Here is a 22,972-nt window from a genome sequence, read left to right as displayed (position 1 = left end):
GAAGACCTATGAAGGGGTAGAGTTTTTGTGATTGAAGTTATCAGTTTAAAATAGATTTCTATAACTTTTAAAAACTATTTTATGTAATTACAAAAATGTCACAATATGTGTGCTATAGAATATGCACAAAGGAAAATGAGAATATGCTATAGAATATGCACAAAGGAAAATGAGAATCAAAAACATTCCAACTATCCTCTTTTAGCTATTTTGAAATATATAATAAAAAATAATAATTTATTATATATTTCAAAATAGCTAAAAGAGGATAGTTGGAATGTTCCTAACATAGAAATGATAAATCCTTGAGGTGATGACTATCCCAATTACCCTGATTTTATCATTACACATTGTATGCTTGTTTCTTTTTTTGAGATGGAGTTTCGCTCTTGTTACCCAGGCTGGAGTGCAATGGCGCGACGTCGGCTCACTGCAACCTCCGCCTCCTGGGTTCAGGCAATTCTCCTGCCTCAGCCTCCTGAGTAGCTGGGATTATGGGCACACGCCACCATGCCCAGCTAATTTATTTTTGTATTTTTAGTAGAGACAGGGTTTCACCATGTTGACCAGGATGGTCTCAATCTATTGACCTCGTGATCCACCCGCCTTGGCCTCCCAAATTGCTGGGATTACAGGCGTGAGCCACCGTGCCCAGCCCTGCTTGTTTCAAAATATCACGTGTACCCCATATGATAGGTACAACTATTATGTATCCATAATTGATTTTTAATTAAAAAGTAATCAAAAGAAGGCAGCAAGGGAAGAAGGGGCAAAAACAAAATAGCAATAGTAAGTCTTTCCCTATCAGTAATTCCTTTAAATATGAGTAAATATTGATGCAAATGGAAACCAAGAGAACAAGGATAGCAATATTTACATCAGACAAAATGATGTAACATCAAAAACAGTAAAAACAGAGATGAAAAGGGGCATTAATGGTAAAGGGGTCAATTCATCAGAAACATATAACAACTGTAAATATATATGCAGCCAATTTAGAGTACCTAAATATATAAAACAAATATTAATTAATTTAGCTCTCTGGAGGGAGAGCTAAGTGGCAACCCAATACTACTAGGAAACTTCAATACTTCACTTTCAACAATAGATAGATCATCCAGACAACAAATTAGTAACTCAAACTAGACTTCAAACAAAATAGATCTAACAGATATAATCCATTCAACAAAAGCAGAATACACATTCCTCTCAAATACACACAGAACATTCTCCAGGATAGATACCATGTTAAGCTGCAAAACAAGCCTTAACAAATTTTAAAAGACTGACATCAAGTATATTTTCCAAGTACAATGGATAGGACTCAAAAATTAATCAATAACTGAAGGAATTTTAGAAAATTCACAAATACATGAAAATTAAACAACATGCTCCTTAACAACCACTAGGTCAATAACAATAAAAAGAAGTATTTAAAATACAGCTGACCCTTAAGATACACAGATTTGAATTGCACAGGTAGACATATATGCAGATCTTTTTCAACCAAACACAGATTGAAAATACAGTATTCATGACCCACATATACAGAGGGCCAACTTTTCCTTATACGTGGGTTCTGCAGGACCAATGGCAAGACTTGAGTATAGGTCAAGTCTTGAGATTTGGCTATATGTGGGGGTCCTGGAACCAATCCCCAATGTATACCAAGAAACAACTGTATCTTGAGGCAATAAAAATGGAAACACAACATAACAAAATGTATGCAACACAGAAAAAGCAGTTCTAAGAGAGAAGTTTATAGCAAGCAAGTCTATTCCAATAAATGCCTACATTTTTAAAAAATCTCAAATAAACAGCCTAATATTATACATTGAGACTTAGAAAAAGAGAAACAAACTAAGTCTAAAGTTAGTAGAAGAATGGGAATAGAAAAGATCAGAGCAAAAATGAATGAAATACTGACAAAATACTATTAATGAGAAAAAAAACAACAAATAAAACTAAGAGTTGGTTTTTTGAAAAGATAAACAAAATTAACACACCAGGTAGACTAAGAAAAAAAGAAAGAGGAATCAAAATCAGAAATGAAAGAGGAGACATTATAGTTGATACCACAGAAATACAAAGTTTTATAAGAGACTGCTATGAACAATCATGCACCAACAAATTGAGTAACCTAGAAAAATTAATTCCTAGAAACATACAATCAAGACTGAATCATGAAGAAATAAAAACTCTGAAAAGATCAATAATAAGCAAGGAGATTGAATTAGTAACTTTAAAAAGTCTCCCATCAAAGAAAAGCTCAGGACCTGATAACGTCACAGCTGAATTTTACCAAACATTTAAAGAACAAATGAATCCTCCCAAACTCTTCCCAACACTTCAAGAGAAAGGAATATCTCCAAACTTATTTTACAAGGCCAGCATTACCCTGAAACCAAAGCCAGACAAGGACACAAGAAAATTACAGGCCAATATCCTTTATGAACAAACATGCTAAAATTTTCAACAAAAACTAGCAAACTGAATTCAGAAGCACATTGAAAGGATATTTCCTGATGACCAGGTGGGATTTATTCTGGGAATGCAAGGATGGTTTAACATATTCAAATAAATAAATATGCTACACAACATTAGCAAACAAAAAATATAAAGATAACAAAACGATGATTATTTTAAGAAATGAGGAAAAAGAATTTGACAAATTTCAACATTCTTTCATGCTAGAAACTCTCAACATTGTTCTGCCAGGCGTGGTGGCTCACGCCTGTAATCCCAGCATTTTGGAAGGCTGAGGCAGGTGGATCAACTGAGGTCAGGAGTTCAAAACCAGCCTGGCCAACATGGCGAAACCCCATCTCTACTAAAACTATAAAAATTAGCTGGGTGGGGTAGCACGTACCTGTAATCTTAGCTACTCAGGAGGCTGAGTCAGGAGAATAGCTTGAACCAGGAGGCAGAGGTTGCAGTGAGCCAAAATCATGCCACTGAACACCAGCCTGGGTGACAGAGTAAGACTCTGTCTCCAAAAAAAAAAAAAGAAAAGAGAAAGAATGAATGAATGAATGAATGAACCTCAGAATAAAGGCCATACATCACAAGCCTACAACTAACATCATACTGAACAATGAAACACTGAAAGCTTTTCCTCTAAGATCAGGAATAAGACAAGGATGTCCACTCCTACCACTTCTACTCAACATAGTACTACAAGTTCTAGCCAGAGAAGTTAGGCAATAAAAAGAAAATAAAATACATCCGAATTGGAAAGGAAGAAGTAAAACTGTCTTTGTTTGCAGATGGCATTGTCTTTTATATAAAAAAACCCTAAAGAGTCGACCAAACAAATAAATTCAGTAAATTTTATTTGTTAGAACAAATAAATTCAGTAAAGTTGCACAACACAAAATCAACATATGAAAATCAGTAGCATTTCTATACACTACAACAAGCTATCTAAAAAAGAAATCTGAAATAAATCCCATCTAAAATGACATCAAAAATATATACATAAATAAAATAGAAATAAATTTAACCATGAAAAATAAAGATCTGTACAAGGAAACCTACAAAACATTCATTAAAAAACTAAAGACATAAATAAATGGAAAGATATCCCATGCCCATTGATTAGAGGTATTAATAGTAAAATAACCGTACTACCCAAAGCAATCTACAGATTCAATGCAATACCTATTAATATTCCAATGACAACTTTCATAACAGTAGAAAAAATCCTAAAATTCATAAAGAACCACAAAAGACCAAAAATCACTAAAGCAATCTTGAGCAAAAAGAACAAAGCTGGAAGCATCACACTACCAAATTTCAAAATACACGGCAAAGCTGTACTAATTAAAACAGCATACTACTGGCATAAAAACCCACATAAAGATAAATGGAACAGATTAGAGAACCCCAAATTCACAAATGTGTGGTCAGCTAATCTTCAACAAAAGTGCCAAGAATACACAATCAAGAAGGGAACATCACTTCAATAAATAGTTTGGGGACAACTTCATATCCATATGAAGAAACACAAAAATGAACTGGTACTTCACTCCATAAACAAAAATCAACTCAAACTGGATTAAAGATTTAAACATAAGTGGGGAAGGATCCAAAATGGCCAAATAGGAACAGCTCCGGAGTGCAGTTCCCAGCTAGAACAACACAGAGCGTAAGTGCCCACCGCATTTCCAAACAAATTTTCACTGCCCACAGACTGAGAGATTCCTAGGCCGAAAACCACCAGGTGTTTTCAGCACAGCAGTTTCAGCCGGTGCCGGGTTGGCACACAGAAACTCACACAAATCTGGGCAGCCATTTCATCTGGTACCTGGAACGCCTGGGTGACAGAGATGCCCATTCAACTCAAAAGAGAAGGGGCAGAGAGAGGGAGCCAGGTGATCTGGCACAGGGGGTACCACCCCCACAAAACAAGCAATCTGAAATGCTCTGGATTGAGAGTTCTGCAGCAAACGCAGCTGGACCCAGGACAGTCCAGCTCAGTGGGGGTAAGGGCAACCACCACCACTGAGGCAGTCCACCACTACCGAGGCAGTTTACCACTACCAAGGCAGTTCACACAACAGCTGGGCAGAGCCTGCAGTAGCTCAGCAACACCTCTACTGGCAGACTGTGACTAGACTACTCCATGTGGGGCAGGGCATCTATGAAAAAAGGCAGCAGCATGACAGGAACTTATGAATAAAGCTGACCTTCCTAGGATAGAGCACCTGGGAAAAGAGGCAGTTATGAGTTCCACTGCAGCAGACTTAAAAGTACCTGTCCAGCAACTCTGCACAGAACAGCAGAGCTCCCAGCATAGCACCTGAGCTCCTATAAGGGACAGACTGTCTCCTCAAGCAGTTCCCAGACTCCAGGATACTCAAAGAGACACCTCATAAAGGAGAGCTCAGGCCGACATCTGGCCAGTACCCTTCTGGGACGAAGATAACAGAAGAAACTGGCAGCAACCCTTACTGTTTTGCAGTCCCTGCAGGTGATCCCCAGGCAAGTAGGGTTTGGAGTGGACCTCCAGCAGTCCTGCAGAAGAGGGGCCTAACTGTAGGAAGGAAAACTAAGAAACAGAAAGAACTTCATCATCAACAAAAAGGATATCCACTCAGAGAACCCATCCGAAAGTCACCAACTACAAAGACCACAGGTAGATAAAGCCACTAAGATGGGAAGAAACCAGCACAAAAAGGATGAAAACACTAAAAACCAGAATGCCTCTCCTCTTCCAAAGGATCACAACTTCTCAGAGCTAGGGATAAAAGATGGATGGAGAGTGAATCTGATGAATTGACAGAAAAGGCTTCAGAAGGTGGGTAATAACAAACTTCTCTGAGCTAAAAGAACATGTTCTAACCCAATGCAAAGAAACTAAGAACCTAGAAAAAGGTTAGATGAGATTATAACTAGAATAAACAGCTTAGAAAATAATATAAATGACTTGATGTAGCTGAAAAACACAGCACAGGAACTTCACAAAGCATACACAAGTTTCAATAGCTGAATCAACAAGCAGAAGACAGAATATCAGAGATTGAAGATCAAATCAATGAAATAAAATGAGAAGGAAAGAATAGAGAAAAAGGAGTGAAAAAAAATGAACAAAGCCTCCAAGAAATATGGGATTATGTGAAAAGACCTAATCTACGTTTGATAGGTATACCTAAATGTGACAGAGAGAATGATTCAAAGCTAGAAAACACTCTTCAGGATATTATCCAGGAGAACTTCCGCAACCTAGCAAGGCAGGCCACCATTCAAGTCTAGGAAAGACAGAGACCACCACAAAGATATTCCTCAAGAAGAGCAACCCCAAGGCACATAATTGTCAGATTCACCAGGGTTGAAATGAAGGAAAAAATGCTAAGAGCAGCCAGAGAGAAGGGTTGGGTTACCCACAAAGGGAAGCCCAACAGATTCACAGCAGATCTCTCCACAGAAAACCTACAAGCCAGAAGAGAGTGGGGGCCAATATTCAACATCCTTAAAGAAAAGAACTTTCAACCTATAATTTCATATCCAGCCAAACTAAGCTTCCTAAGCAAACGATAAAGAAAATCCTTAATGAACAAGCAATTGCTGAGAGATTTTGTCACCACCAGGCCTGCCTTACAAGAGCTCCTGAAAGAAGTACTAAACAAGGAAAGGAACAACCAGTACCAGCCAATCCAAAAACGTACCAAATGGTAAAGAGTATCGACACAATGAAAAAAATGCATCAACTAATGGGCAAAACAACCAGCTAGCATCAAAATGGCAGGATCAAATTCATACATAACAATATTAATCTTAAATGTAAATGGGCTAAATGCCCCAATCAAAAGACATGGACTGGCAAATTGGATAATAAGTCAAAATCCATCAGTGTGCTGTATCCAGGAAACCCATCTCACATGCAAGGACATACATAGGCTCAAAATAAAGGGATGGAGGAAGATTGATCAAGCAAACAGAGAGCAAAAAAAAGCAAGAGTTGTAAACCTAGTCTCTGGTGAAATAGACTTTAAACCAACAAAGATCAAAAGAGACAAAGAAGGGCATTACATAATGGTAAAAGGATCAATGCATCAAGAAGAGCTAACAATCCTAAATATAAATGCACCCCAATACAGGTGCACCCAGGTACATAAAGCAAGTTCTCAATGACCTACAAAGAGACTTAAGACTCCCACACAATAATAGTGGGAGACTTTAACACTCCACTGTCAATATTAGACAGATCAAAGACACAGGAAATTAACAAGGATATCCAGGACTTGAACTCAGATCTGGACCAAGAGGACCTAATAGACATCTACAGATATCTCCACCCCAAATCCACAGAATATACATTCTTCTCAGCATGCATTGCACCTACTCTAAAATTGACCACATAATTGGAAGTAAATCACTCCTCAGCAAATGCAAACGAACAGAAATCATAACAGTCTCTCAGATCACAAGGCAATCAAATTAGAACTCAGAATTAAGAAACTAACTCAGAACCGCACAGCTTCATGGAAACTGAACAACAGCCTCCTGAATGTCTACTGGATAAACAATGAAATGAGCAAAAATAAAGATGTTATTTGAAACCAACAAGAATGAAGACACAACATACCAGAATCTCTGGGACATATTTAAAGCAGTGTCTAGACGGAAATTTATAGCAATAAATGCCCACATGAAAAGCAAGGAAGGATCTAAAATCAACACCCTATCATCAAAATTGAAAGAGCTAGAGGAGTGAGATTAAAAAAAACTCAAAAGCCAGCAGAAGACAGGAAATAACTAAGATCAGAGCAGAACTGAAGGAGACAGAGAAACAAAAACCCTTCAAATCCAGGAGCTTGTTTTTTGAAAAGATCAGCAAAACAGACAAACCACTAGCCAGATTAATAAAAAAGAAAAGGCAGAAGAATCAAATAGGTGCAATAAAAAACGATAAAGGGGATATCACCACTGATTCCATGGAAATACTAACTACCATCAGAGATTACTAAAAACAACTCAACTCAACGCACATAAACCAGTAAACCTGGAAGAAATGGAAAAATTCCTGGACACTTGCACCCTCCCAAGCCTAAACCAGGAAGAAGTTAAAACCTTGAATAGACCAATAACAAGGGCTGAAGTTGAGGCAGCAATTAATAGCCTACCAACCAAAAAAAGTCCAGGTCCAGATGGGTTCACAGTTGAATTCTACCAGATGTACAAAGAGGAGCTGGTACCATTCCTTCTGAAACTATTCCAAACAATCCAAAAAGAGGGAATCCTTCCCAAATCATTTTAGGAGACCAACATCATCCTGATACCAAAACCCAGCAGAGACTCAAAAAAAAAAAGAAAACTTCAGGCCAATATCCATGATGAACATAGATGCAAAAATATTCAATAAAATACTGGCAAACTGATTGCAACAGCACATCAAAAAGCTTATCCATCATGATCAAGTAGGATTCACCCCAGGGATGCAAGGCTGGTTCAATATATACAAGTCTATAAACATAATCCACCACATAAACAGAACCAAAGATAAAAACCACATGATTATCTCAATAGATGCAGAGAAGGCCTTCAACAAAATTCAGCAGCCCTTTATGCTAAAAACTCTCAATAAACTAGGTATCAATGGAACATATCTCAAAACAATAAAAGCTATTTACAACAAACCAATAGCCAGTATCATACTGAATGGGCAAAAACTGGAAGCATTCCTTTTGAAATCCGGCACTAGACAAGGATGCCCTCTCTCACTACTCCTATTCAACATAGTATTAGAAGTCCTAGCCAGAGCCATTAGGCAAGAAAAAAAATAAATAAATAAAGGGTATTCAATTAGGAAAAGAAGAAGTCAAATTGTCTGTATTTGCAGATGACATGATTGTATATTTAGAAGATTCTATCATCTGAGCCCAAAATCTTCTTAAACTGATAAGCAACTTCAGCAAAATCTCAGGATACAAAATCAATGGGCAGAAATCACAAGCATTTCTATATACCAATAACAGACTAACAGAGAGCCAAATCATGAGCAAACTCTCATTCACAATTGCTACAAAAAGAATAAAATACTTAGGAATATAACTAATAAAGGAGGTAAAGGACCTCTTCAAGGAGAACTACAAACCACTGCTCAATGAAATAAGAGAGGACACAAACAGATGGAGAAACATTCCATGCTCATGGTTACAAAGAAACAATATTGTGAAAATCGCCATACTGCCCAAAGTAATTTATAGATTCAACGCTATCCCCATCAAGCTACCAACGACCTTCTTCACAGATCTGGAAAAACCACCTTAAACTTCATATGGAACCAAAAGAGAACCTACATAGCCAAGACAATCCTAAGCAAAAAGAACAAAGCTGGGGGCATCATGCTACCTGATTTCAAACTATACTACGAGTCTACAGTAATCAAAACAGCATGGTACTGGTACCAAAACAGAGATATAGACTAATGGAAGAGAACAGAGGCCCTGGAAGCAATGCCACACATCTAAAACCATCTGATTTTTGACAAACCTAACAAGAACAAGCAATGGGGAAAGGATTCCCTATTTAATAAATGGTGTTGGGAAAACTTGTGCAAAAAGCAGAAACTGGACCCCTTTCTCACACCTTACACAAAAATTATCTCCAGATAGATTAAAGACTTAAACATAAGGCCTAACACCATAAAAACCCTAGAAGAAAATCTAGGCAAAACCATCCAGGACATAGGCATAGGCAAGGACTTCATGACTAAAACACCAAAAGCATTGGCAACAAAAGCCAAAATAGACAAATGGGATGTAATTAAACTCCAGAGCTTCTGTACAGCAAAGGAAACAATCATTAGAGTAAACCGGCAACCAACAGAATGGGAAAAAATGCTTGCAATCTACCCATCTGACAAAGGGCCAATATCCAAAATCTACAAAGAACTAAAATAGATTTACAAGAAAAAAACAAACAAACCCATCCAAAAGTGGGCAAAGGATATGAATAGACACTTTTCAAAAGAAGACATATATGAGGCCAACAAACATGAAAAAATGCTCATCATCACTGATTATTAGAGAAATGCAAATCAAAACCACATTGAGACACCACCTCACACCAGTTAGAATGGCGATCATTAAAAAATCTGGAGACAACAGATGTTGGAGAGGATGTGAAGAAATAGAAACACTTTTACACTGTTGGGAGTGTAAATAGTTCAACCATTGTGGAAGACAGTGTGGCACTTCCTCAAGGACCTAGAAATAGAAATTCCATTTGACCCAGTAATCCCATTACTGGTTATATAACCAAAGGATTATAAATCGTTCTATTATAAAGACAAATGGACGAGTATGTTCATAGCGGCACTGTTTACAATAGCAAAGACCTGGAACCAACCCAAATGCCCATCGAGGATAGACTAGACAAGGAAAATGTGGCACCATGGAATACTATGCAGCCATAAAAAATGATGAGTTTGTGTCCTTTGTAGGGACAAGGACGAATCTGGAAACCGTAATTCTCAGCAAACTGACACAAGAACAGAAAATCAAACACCACATGTTCTCACTCATACGTGGGTGTTGAACAATGAGAACACACGGAACCAGGGAGAGGAGCATCACACACTGGGGTCTGTTGCAGGGGGCCAAGGGAGGGCCAGCAGCAGGGTGGGGATTTCAGGGAGGGATAACATGGGGAGAAATGCCAGAGGTAGGTGATGGGAGGATGGAGGCAGCAAACCACATTGCCATGGGTGTACTATGCAACAATCCTGCATGATCTACACATGTACCCCAGAACCTAAAATACAATTAAAAAAAAAAAAAAATTTAAACATAAGACCTGAAACTATAAAACTACTAAAAGAAAACATAAGTAAATACTCTTAGCAGTAGTGCACGATACATGTAAAAATTGTTAGGATGGCAAATATTAGAGTTTTTTTACCATTACTGTTAAATTTACAAAAGAATCTTGAGAACAAGTGTTAAAATGCCAAATTTTATATATTTTTTGCCAAAATAAAATAAGAAATATATACATATATGTCAATGATGAAGAAGAATATACAGATAATTTCTAACTAACATGCATAGGGCCTATGTACCCATCCTGTATATATAATGATATGGAAAAATTTGCAAGATATATGGCTAAGAGAAAAAAGGACATAACAATTGCTTTTTATATATAAAAAAGGGGTGGAATAGGGAGATCCTGTGTGTGTATATATATTAAAACATGAAGAATGATTTCTAATCATTTTCAACATTGAAAATGAATGAATCACAGCTACATCTATCAATAGAGATAAATCACAAAGTGACATAAAGGGGAAAAGCAGGCTGCAGATATATGTGCAAATTATCAAATAAAATGTTTTTTAAAGCCTTAAAACTGATTTTTAAAAATATTACATTGCTTAGGAATATATGCAGATCAGTAAAAGTATATAATGATCTAAACACTCCCTAATACACTTGCAGCAACAGTGATTATCAGTCCTACAGCTGAGACAATTAGGCCTATCCAAGAGCTCAGCACCAGGTCTTTGGTATATCCCATAAGGAGACAGGTATTGAAAACAGAAAGAGCAGACAGAAAAAAGTAGTGATAGCATAGGTCTCATGTCATTTCCCAATCCTGGTTGCAAAGCAAGGCATTCCTAATGTCCAGGTGCCTTTTTTCTGTGTCCTCTATGCCAAGGACTCTGCTGGTTTTCCTTTAAAGAACTCAGGGGGCAGGGCACAGCGGCTCATACCTGTAATCCTAGCACTTTGGGAGGCCCAGGTGGGTGGATCATGTGAGGTCAGGAGGTCAAGACCAGCCTGGCCAATGTGATGAGATCCCATATCTACTAAAAATACAAAAATTAGCCGATTGTGGTGGCACTCGCCTGTAATCCCAGGTATTTGGGAGGCTGAGGCACAACAATCGCTTGAACCTGGGAGGCAGAGGTTGCAATGAGATGTAATTGTGCTACCACACTCCAGAGTGGACAACAGAGCAAGGCTCTGTCTCAAAGACAAAAAAATTAGGGACCACCTACAATACTCCTGAGTTCTTAAGAGGTATCTATGTTTCTAGCTATGTAGATATAACATAAATTTTTTTTTAAATCTTTAAACATTTGATCTTTTAATACAGTAAAGAAAAGTAAGTATAAACTTACAACTTCTCTGGGAGATGTCACTGGAGAAACATGTCGAGGAACACTCACTGGCTGTCTAGAAGGGTTTGCTTGATTTTTGCCATCTGACCTGAAAGATACAATTACTTTTCATCTAAATTAAGATTAAAACATTTCTACTTGAAATATTACACACATTTTGCATTTTCCCAAATACAGAATAATGATGATGGTAGTGGTGGTGATGATAATCATGACACAGTTAAAATTTTTATGCCATTTTAACAGCTTTCATGCATTTTAAATCCTTATGGTATTAGAAAGCATTACTAACCACATTTTATAATTAAACTAAAATTTTAAGAAATTGTGAAATATGGTGAGTTAAGCCAATGATCCCTTAAGTTTTCTCCTCAAATCTTCCTAAAATCAGAAAAGAGTAAAAGCATATTCTCAGGTTGCCAAGTAGTCATTTTAAAAGTTAGGAAATCCAGCCAGGCACAGTGGCTCATGCCTGTAATCCCTGCAATTTGGGAGGCCAAGGCAGGTGGCTCACCTGAGGTCAGGAGTTTGAGACCAGCATGGCCAACACGGTGAAACCCAATCTCTACTAAAAATACAAAAATGAGCTAGGCGTGGTGATGGGCACATGTAAACCCAGCTATTTTGGAGGCTGAGGCAGGAGAATCACTTGAACCTGGGAGGCAGCTGTTGCAGTCAGCCAAGATCGTGCCATTGCACTCCAGCCTGGGCAACAAGAGCAAAAGCTCAGTCTCAAAAAATAAAAAAATTAGGAAATCCAAGGGTACCGAATGAATTGGCTGGAAAGATATGCTTTAGACATGCTGAGGTGACAGCAAGTCAGTGCACTGGAGATGTATGGAAGATAGCTATAGTTATGAAACTCAAAAAACTTCAAAAATGCAGATGAAGGAATTATTTACATAGACTGGTCAGTTGGAAGTGTGATAGGAAGTATTTACTTACTCCACCATCAGAAATTGGTGTTAAGCAAAATGAACCCTGAGCACTTTCAGCAGCCTAAAGGCTGACCACCATAATCTTTTCCGATCCCTGTTGTAAGAGGTGGTATGGTCACCACAGCCTTTCAACCCATACTAATCATGTCAAAAGGTCACAGAGATAACTTAGAACCCTATTTTAGAGGATTACCAATCTCTGTGATATGACTATCAGCATTAATACTTTATAAATTATTTAATATAGGCTGAGCATAGAGGCTTATGCCTGTAATCCCTGCACTTTGCAAGGCTGAGGCAGGTGGATGGCTTCAAAAGTTCAAGACCAGCCTGAGCAACATGGCAAAACCCCATCTCTACAAAAAAATACAAAAATTAACTGGGTGTGGTGGCACACCTGTAATCCCAGCTACTTGGAAGGCTGAGGCAGGAGAATCACCTAAGCCCAGGGAGGTTGAGACTCTGCCTCAGAAAATATATGGATATATTTAATATAGGAATTAAAAGAAAAAATTTAAGTACTCATATGTTTGTGATCTCTTCTTTCTGAAGAAGCTTCTGCACAGTTGATCTCTCTTGATGAAGATAAAAATAGCACAGACAATAAGGGGAACAATTAGGAAGAAGAACACCAGAAGTCCGTCCCTCAATGCAGTATTCATTTCTAGAGAGAAGAATTTTACATCAACAGTCACCAAACTCATACTACCCAGAAAATACTAGAGGATTATAAATATTTTACATTGATTTTCCCATTACTCAAAAATCAAACTGACATTAATTGAATATATTGAGAAGTCTTTCTCACAGTTCATCCCTGTCCAGTTTATTTCTGCCTTCACAAAAATAACCACTTTTATTAGTTTCTTCTGTAATTTTACAGTATTTCTTCAAGCAAACAATCAAGAACAAAATATGTTTCTATTGTCAACACTTTCTTACACAAAAGGTAACATACTATTTATACCATTTGGGGCATCAGTTTTTTTCTACTTATCTGTACATAGTGGATCTCCTCATTTTCCACAGCTATACAAAACTCCATTGTGAAGATGTTCTAGAGTTTATTTAACTTGTACCCTACTGATAAACACTTTTTTTTCAATCTTTTGTTACTACCATTGTAGCAACCAAAATAAGTTGCTATAATAAATAACCTTGTACATATGTCATATCATATGAGTCCAGGTATAACTACAGGCTATCTCCCTAAAGCAGAATTGCTGTATCAATAAACAAGTGCATTCATCACTCTTTTTAGGTATTGTCAAATTGTCTTTCGATGGTAATGGTTACAATTTATAAGAATATTACAAGCAATATGTAAGAATTCCCCATAGCCTTACCCACAGAGCCAAATCCAGATTTTTGCCAACCTGGTAGGTGAAAAATGTTATCTTATAGAATTTTAATTTACTTTTTTTTTAATACTATGAGTGGAGCATTTTTGTTTCTTGTTTAAGAAAACGTTATTTCTTTTTTTCTGCTCAGTCCTTTGACTATTTTTCTACTAAACTCTCGCTTTTTTCTTCTTAATTTCTAAAAGTTCTTTAAATACCGGAGAGATTAGCTTTGCCTGTGATATGAGTTGGAAATGTTTTCCCCATTTTAACCTAGAGCACTATGCTTTTCCCCATGCAGAATTTTATTATTTATGTATAATTGAATCTATCAATTTTATTTGTATGCCTTCTAGATTTTAAGTTTCATTGTAACTTTTACAAATTCATTAAGTTTTATGTGTTCTATATTTTTTGAGAAACAATACAGTAGCTATGAAGAGGAGTGGCAAATTGATTCATAATTTTAATTTGTATCAGAACCAGAAATTTCTGTTAAAAGTTGTATAAAACTATATGAAACAATATTTATCCCAACTGAAAATCAAAACACAATTGTCCCTGGAACAATGTGGGTTTGAATTGCACAGGTCCACTTACATGCAAACTATCTTGTGCCTCTACCACCCCTGAGACCAACATTTCCTCTTCCTACTCTACAGGAAGATGATAAGGATGAGTCTTTATGATAATCTACTTTCACTTGATGAATAACATATACATTTTCTCTTCTTTGTGATTTTCTTAATAAATTTTCTTTTCTCTAGCTTGCTTTATTATAAGGATACAGTATACATACATATAACAGAAAAAAGCTGTGGTAATCAACTGTTTATGTTATTGGCAAGTCTTCCAGTCGACAGCTTAGTAGTCAAGTTTTGGGGAAGCCAAAAGTTACACATGGCTTTTCAACTATCAGGAGTTGGGGCCCCTAACCTTTGCATTATTCAAGGGTCAACTGTATAAATAATTAAAGCAAGCTTAGTATTATCATTTTATACTTACTAATGAGCAAACAAAATTTAAATTGAAGCATTCAACACTGGCAAGATTATTTTGAAATTGAAACCTTCGCATTGTTAGTGGCATTACACAAATGTATCATTTCTTAGAAATGTTTACTCCTAAAAGAACCATAAAAAGAATTATTCTCTTCAAACTAATCTCATTACTGGCCATAGATACTTCAACTGGGAAAATGCATACACATTAACATGTACACTATAATGGTAACAGTGCATTATCAAAACCTTAAAAACAATCTAAATGTCAAATAATTAGAAAACGGCTAAGTGAAGTTACAGCACATCCACTGGATGAAATGATACACAGCCGTTAAAATCCATAGTTCTAACTTCCAGTTATAGCCAAGGTGGAATAACAGAGGCCAGATTTACTCTGCCAGCTAAAATAACCAGAAAACTAGACATACTATATGAAACAAGAGTTTTTCGAGACACTGGACATCAGGCAACAAAAAGCAATGATCCATGAGAGGCAGAAAAAAAAATAAGGTGAGTCTTACAATTGTCCCAGGTTTGTGCCTAAAGAAAGTTAACAGACACTGATGAGGGGTTTGAGCACCAAAGCAAAACCCAGTGGTCTCTCTCAGTTAAAGAGATGGAGCTGCTATTCTGAAGAGGCCAAGGCAGCTAGAGTCCCCAAAGTAGCAAAGGGAAGAGAGCTACAGAGAAAACTTGAAAGATCTGCATCAGTGCTGACAGATACATGTAAGTAGACCATGGGAAGCTGGAGAAAGAACCATTGTAAAAAGATTGATGGAAATAAGCCCTACAACTCACACAGGACTAGGAAGAGTATTTGCTCCTACAATTCAGTGGGAAACTTCATAATTAATATGGCACTGAGCAGGATAAACAGAAGTGGTTTTGTCTCTGTAATAAAGCAGAATCAGTCCTAGACTAAATGCTATTCAGGTCCAGCCTTAAAAGTTTAAAAGCAAGACCCTGAAGTTTCAAACTATGTTCAGGTAACTCAAGCATACTAGTACAATAGAAATGCAAAAATATCCAATAACCCACAAAGTAGGATTTACAATTTCCAGCATCTAATAAAAATTTATAAGGCTTACAAAAATGTAGAAATATATAAGGCAAAAAGAGGGAAAAATATCAAAACTGAGACATTATATCCATGACAGAATTAGTAGACAAGGATATTAGCAGTTACTACAACTGTATTCTATTTGTTCAAAAACTTAAACACTGAGCATCTTATGTAGTGTTATGAAAGATATAAAAGAAATGGAAGTCTAGAATAAAAATGACAATGTCTAAAATGGAAAACACACTGGATCAAATTAATGACAAATTTGACTTCATGGAACAAATGTGAACTGAAGAGTAGTAACAGAAGTTGCTCAAAATTAAACACGAAGACAAAAGAGTAATTTTTAAAAATCAACAGACAGCCAGGCATGTTGGCTCACACTGATAATCCCAGAACTTTGGAAAGATTACTTGAAGCCAGGAGATTGAGACCTGGCTGCCCAACATGGTGAAACCCCGTCTCTACTGAAAATACAAAAATTAGCCAGGCATGGTGGCACACAAATATAGTCCCAGCTACTCAGGAGGCTAAGGCATGAGAATTGCTTGAACCCTGGAGACAGAAATTGCCACAAGCCAAGATCATGCTACTGCACTCTAGCCTGGTCGATAGAGCAAGACTCTGTCTCAAAAAAAGTAAAATTAAATTAAAATTTAAAAAAATAAAATAAAAATAAAACATCAACAGCCAGTCAGTAAGATGTGAAATAACATCAAGCAGCCAAATATATATAAAACTGGAGGACTTGAATGAGAAGGGAGAATGAAGAAGACAGAAAAAAATATTTGAAGAAATCACAGCCAAGAATTTTTCAAATTTGAAGAAAACTATACAAGCATAGATCCAAAAAGCTCAAAAAATCCCAAGTACACCAAGGCATATTATAATAAATTATTAAAAACCAGAGATAAAGAGAAAAACATCACAAGCAACCAGAGATTCAAAAAACATATATACAGCAGACATTACATACAAAGAAAAGGATGACAGCAGATTTTCAGGAAAAAAATATGCAAGTCAGAAGACAAGGAATATTCTTAGAAGTAAAAAGGGAGGAAAACTATCAGCCTAGAATTCTTGCCCAGTTAAATTATCACACAAGTAGCAAGGCAAATTAAAGATTTTTTTCAGACATACAAAAGTTAAAAATATTTGTCACTGGCACACCTGCATTATAAGAAATGTAAACAGAAATCCTCCAAGCAGAAATTAAATGATATTAGATTGAAATGCAAATTTACACAAAGAAATGAAGAGTACCAGAAATGCTAATTATATGGGTAAATATAAAGACTTTTTCTATTATTAAGTCTCTTTGAAAGATAATCAACTGTTCAAAGCAAAATGAATAACAATGAATTGTGGGGTTTATAACATAAGTAGAAGTAAAACATGACAATAATGGCACAAAAAGAGAGAAACAGAAATTTACTAAAGTATTATAGTATCACTACAACAGAGACTATGACAGAAAATATCAAGACAGTAAATTTAAACATAAACACATCAATAATCAAGTTAAATATAAATAATCAAAACAACTTAGGCAGACAACGGCAGATTAGATAAAAAGCAAGACCCAACAATATCAATATTTACTATAGCATGACATAAAGAAGTAAGTAAAAGGATGGGAAATTTTTCCATGCTGACTAATTAATAGAAATCTGAAGTAGCTATATTAATAATATCTCAGTGCAGAACAGAGAATATTACTAGGGAGAAAGAAGGCTATTTTATAAAGGATAAAGGAGTCAATTTACAACAAGGATAGAATAATTCTAAATGTTTATGCACCTAATAACAAAGCATAATAATAAATAAAGCAAAAATTGACAGAACTATTAAGAGAAATAGGCAAACTGGCAGTTATAGCCAAAGAATTCAATATTCCTCTCAATAACTGACAGAGTAAGTAGACCAGAAAATCAGTAAGGACATGAAAGATCTGACTACCTGTTAACTAAAATGAACTAATAACTTAGAGAATATTCCACCTAAGAATAGTAGAATACATATTCAAGTGTACACAGAACTTTTACCAAGATAAACCATATTCTGGACTACTAGTTTCAAAAAATAAAAGGATTCAAGTCATATATAATATGCTCTCTTGCTACTGTGAAATAAAATTTAAATCAGTAACATTAAGGTAACTAAAAAGGCCAGGCATGGTGGCTCACACCTGTAATCCCAGCACTTTGGGAGGCCGAGGCAGTGGATCACCTAAGGCTGGCAGTTCAAGACCAGCCTGACCAATGTGGAGAAACCCTGTCCCTACTAAAAATACAAGAATTATCCAGGTGTGGTGGTGGGTGCCTGTAGTCCCAGCTACTCAGGGGGCTAAGGCAGGAGAACAACTTGAAACTGGGAGGTGGATGTTGCAGGGAACAGAGGTCGCGCCACTGTACTCCAGCCTGGGTGACAAGAGACTCTGTCTCAAAAAAAAAAAAAATACCTAAAAAATCCACAGAGATTTCAAAAGAAATAGCACATATCTAAATAATCTGTAAGTCAAAGAAAAAAAAATAAAAACAGAAGGTATTCAGAACGGAATGAACATGGAGGTATAACATACTAAAATTTCTTGGATTAGAGGAAAACTGATAACAATAAAATGCCTATATCTGAAAAGAAAAAGGTCCCAAATCAATGACCTCATTTTCCACCTTAAGAAACTAGAAAAAAGAACAAATGAAATACAAAGCAAGCAACTAAGAGAAAATATATACAAAATACATATTTAAGAAAGAACTTGAATACTTGAATCAGTGACATGCAAAGAATTTTCAAAACTCACTAAAACAACCCAATTAAAAACTGGAAAAAAAGACTTAAACAGACACATAACCAGAGAAGATATGTAGATGGCAAATAAGTACAAGAAGAGATTCTCAACATCATTAGTAATTAGAGAAATGCAAATTAAAACCACAATGAAATACCACTACATACCTACTGGAGTAGATAAAATTAAAAAGACTGACAATAACAAGTGTTAGAGAGGATGTATGGAAATTGGAGCTCTCATATACAGCTAGTGAGGATGTCAAATGGTATAGCCACATTGTATAACAGTTTGGCAGTTCCTTTAAAAGCTTAACATACACCTACTATATGACTAGTCATTCTAGCTGGTTCTCTTGGGTAACCAAGAGAAAAAAAGCATATGGTCTCACCAGAAAGATACCAGTAAACTGGAATTTTAAAAGGCAAATCAGTAATTAGTATAGTAATTAGTGCTAACAGTACTAGAAAAGCAATAGAAGGGAATGATAATTCAGATTTAGGCAGCCAGGGGAAACTTCCTTTAGAAAATGACATATAATCTGAACCCTAAATAGCAATTAGCCAACTGCCCACAATGTGAAAATAATATGGTATGAAAGCCCAGAGGTAAAAGATAGTAGCCTATTAGAGGAAATCAAAGAAGTTACAATATGTCTTTAGCACAGTGAAATGAGGCTGGAAAGGTAAGCGAGGGGCAAGTCATGCAGGGCATTTAAGCCATGTTAAGGAGCTGTGGACTTCATTCTAAAAGCAACTCAGACGCACTGAATTAAAGCAAGACGCGGACATAATCAAAACAATTCTTGAAACACTAAACTCTGTAATGCAGAGTGAAACATGGATTATAGGAAGCAAGATGAAAAATAGGGAGCCTACATAAGAGGCTATAATGTATGTCCAGGCAAGAAATTGAAAGTAATAAATGGGGATGAGAAAAATGGAAACATTCACAAGGAATTTAGGAGGCTGAATCAACATAATTAAATGTATAACTGATGTGGTAAGTGAGGGAGAGGTACGAGGATGCCCAATTTATGCCTTGGGCCACTGGGAGATCACACTAATTTTCTTCTATATTACTTGCCATTGTATGTAGGTCCACTGTCCACACTTCCTCCGTATCCTTTAGTCTCACAATTTGGGGGAGCCCAGCCATTTTCACAGTGACAATTCTTATTGCTATTACATACCTTCAAAACAATCAAAATACCACTTTTGTTAATTGTGAATGTTGCTCTGTATCGTCAACTCAAGAATGGAAACCAAGAGAAAGGACTAAATTCATATAAACTTACTGACACTGTTTAAAAATAAAAAATGTATCAGGAATCTAAATTCCCCAACATCTGAAAATCCTGGGAATTCTCATCTAGTCCTCTCTGAGATTTCTCATTATTTGCACTACTTTCATGAACAAACCAAAAGGAAACATTACCTACCCCATGTCCATGACACTTTTTCTGGACATCACAGTCATAATTCAAAACAGAAGCATCTACACACTGGAAGTTTCTACAGATCTGGGGAGAAAAAAAAATGAACTAAGTAAAGAAAGATTGAGCACATAAATATAGTTGACAAAGCTAGAAAATTATGCAGTTAGCAATAAAACGCAGAAAGACAAAATGTCTTCAAAATACACCAATGTATGTTAATAATCACCTGGAATTTAAAGCCAGTAATTTTCGAACCAAATAAAAGCTGGGATGGGGGTTTGGAAGTAATAGTGGTATAGCTTACGCAGACACAATCAGTAGATACTGTCTGTATTCATTACATCTTTGAGAAAAATATATTAATGTGTTTTTCTTGTTGTTAAGTAAACAAGCAGAATAGAAAGATATATAACTAACAAAGTGCACACACACACACACACACTCCCTACACAAATAAATTGTATAATACTGCAAGAGAGGAAGATAAAATAGAAAATATCAAGAAAATAATTTATATATATACTTGCACTTTAGGTTCTGGGGTACATGTGCAGAACATGCAGGATTGTTGCATAGGTACCTACATGGCAATGTGGTTTGCTGCCTCCAACCCCCATCACCTATATCTGGCATTTCTCCCCATGTTACTTCTCCAAAGAAAATAATTTAACATCAGCAATAAGATCAAAGAAATAGGATGAAATGTTAATAAATTAAATTGTGCCAATAAAAGCCAGATATTTATATTACACTGAGATACAAAAAGCCTTGTAAACATGACATGAAACCAAGACAAACAGATTAGACTGATAAATTTCATGATATTTTAAGGCTGGGCGCCATAGCTTACACCTGTAATTCCAACACATTGGGAGGTCGAGGCAGGCAGATCACGTGAGGTTAGGAATTCAAGACCAGCCTGGCCGACATGGTGAAACCCCGTTTCCACTAAAAATACACAAATTAGCAAAAATAATGGCGGACGCCCGTAATCCCAACTACTGGGGAAGCTGAGGCAAGAGAACTGCATGAGCCTGGGAGGTGGAGGTTGCACCAAGATTGCACCACTGCACTCCAGCCTGGGTGACAGAGTGAGGCCAAAAAAAAAAAAAAAAAAAACATGCTATTCTAAAATAGGCTTATGTCAATTGTAGATCATATTTACACAGATATAACTGACTGTTAATATTCTTTACATATGAGAAGCCTTAAAAAATAAAATGGCAACCTAAAAGTAAAACAAATATGTACTTCTCAAAAAAAAAAAATATGGATCTAATAAAGTACGGAAAGATGCCCAGCCAGGTACAGTGGCCCACACCTGTAATCCCAGCACTTTGGGAGGCTAAGGAGGGAGGATTGCTTGAGCCTAGGAGTTCAACACCAGCCTAGGCAACATAGTAAGATCCTGTCTCTACAGAAAAATTTTTAAAAATTAGCCAGGCATGCTGGTCACACCTGTAGTCCCAGCTAGCAGGAAACTGAGGTGGGAGAATCACTTGAGCCTGGGAGGTCAATGCTGCAGTGAGCCATAATCATACCACTGCACTCCAGCCTGAGCAACACAGCAAGACCCTGCCAAAAAAAAAAAAAAAAAGATGCCCAAGCAGGAAAACACAAACTAAAACAATAATGAGGGTTTTTTTTTTCATTTCAGGATGCCAAGAATGTAGAAAGATATAAGACACCCTGACAATTAATTGTTACCACCTTATTCAAAGGAAAATTGCACTTTCTATAAAAAATTTAAAAGTGTATCTCTTAATTTTAAAAGTCTACTCTTAAAATCTATCCTACATAAATACTCACAAAAGTGGGTGAGATTAATCTACCCATTTAATCTAGATTAATCTCATTTAGAGATTAGAAAAGTGTTCAGCATCAGTTAAATAAACTGTAAACAATACAAATGTCCATACTGTGGCTAAATAATTGGTCTATCTATAATGGAATAAAGTAGATTTTTATATAATAACCTGAAGGATCTCTGCCCTGTGCTGTTGAATGAACACATTTCAGAATATTATTTAACGTCTAATCCTTTTCTTTGTTTTCAGACAGGGTTTCCCTCTGTCATCCAACCTGAAAGTCGAGTGGTGCCATCACAGCTCACTGCACCCTCAAACACCTGGGCTCAAGTAAACCTTCTGCCTCACCTCCTGAGTATCTAGGACTACAGTTGTGCGCCACCACACCTGGCTAATTTTTTAAAAAATGTTTTGTAGAGATGGCGTCTCACTATGTTGCCCATGCTGATCTCGAGCTCCTGGCCTCAAGTGATCCTCCCACCTTAGAGCCTAGATTACAGGCCAGATCCACTATGGCCAGCCTCATTTTTCATTTCTTAAAGTGCCACTGGGCAGGGGAGTATATGCATTTGTAAATACCCAGAGGGAGAATTGCACAGATATACCACAGTGTTAATAGTAGTTACCCCTAGGAAATAAGTCTGAAAAGAAGAGGAATGAGTGTAATATCAGCAGGACACTTTTGTAGGTATGCATGTATGTATGTATTTAGAGATGGAGTTTAGCTCTGTTGCCCAAGCAGTGGCATGATCTCAGCTCACTGCAACCTCCGCCTCCTGGCTTCAAGCAATTCTGCTGCCTCAGCCTCCCAGGTAGCTAGGACTACAGGTATGTGCCATCATGACCAGCTAACTTTTGTATTTTCAGTAAAGATGGGGTTTTACTGTTGGCCAGGCTGGTCTCAAAGTCCTGAACTCAGGTGATCTGCCCGCCTGAGACTCTCAAAGTGCTAGGATTACAA

General features: G+C 36.7%; 1 protein-coding gene across 2 annotated transcripts in view; it reads right to left on the bottom strand.

The window, feature by feature from the left end:
- Positions 1-22,972, bottom strand: part of ADAM9 (ADAM metallopeptidase domain 9) — a 121,033-nt gene that overhangs the window by 9,646 nt on the left and 88,415 nt on the right. The window contains exons 17-20 of one of the 2 annotated variants that reach the window (XM_008979358.5): positions 20,207-20,287; positions 19,852-19,957; positions 13,090-13,231; positions 11,630-11,717 (exon numbers count right to left, since the gene is read on the bottom strand). In XM_008979358.5, the coding sequence (XP_008977606.2) occupies positions 11,630-11,717; positions 13,090-13,231; positions 19,852-19,957; positions 20,207-20,287 (417 nt within the window). The remainder of the gene's footprint in view (positions 1-11,629; positions 11,718-13,089; positions 13,232-19,851; positions 19,958-20,206; positions 20,288-22,972) is intronic. The other variant, XR_013525623.1, reaches the window with a different exon arrangement.

Source organism: Callithrix jacchus, chromosome 13 (assembly GCF_049354715.1).
Source record: "Callithrix jacchus isolate 240 chromosome 13, calJac240_pri, whole genome shotgun sequence".
Taxonomy (NCBI): Eukaryota; Metazoa; Chordata; class Mammalia; order Primates; family Cebidae; genus Callithrix; species Callithrix jacchus.
Note: the sequence above shows the minus strand (reverse complement) of the source record. Positions and strands in the feature narration are given on the sequence as shown.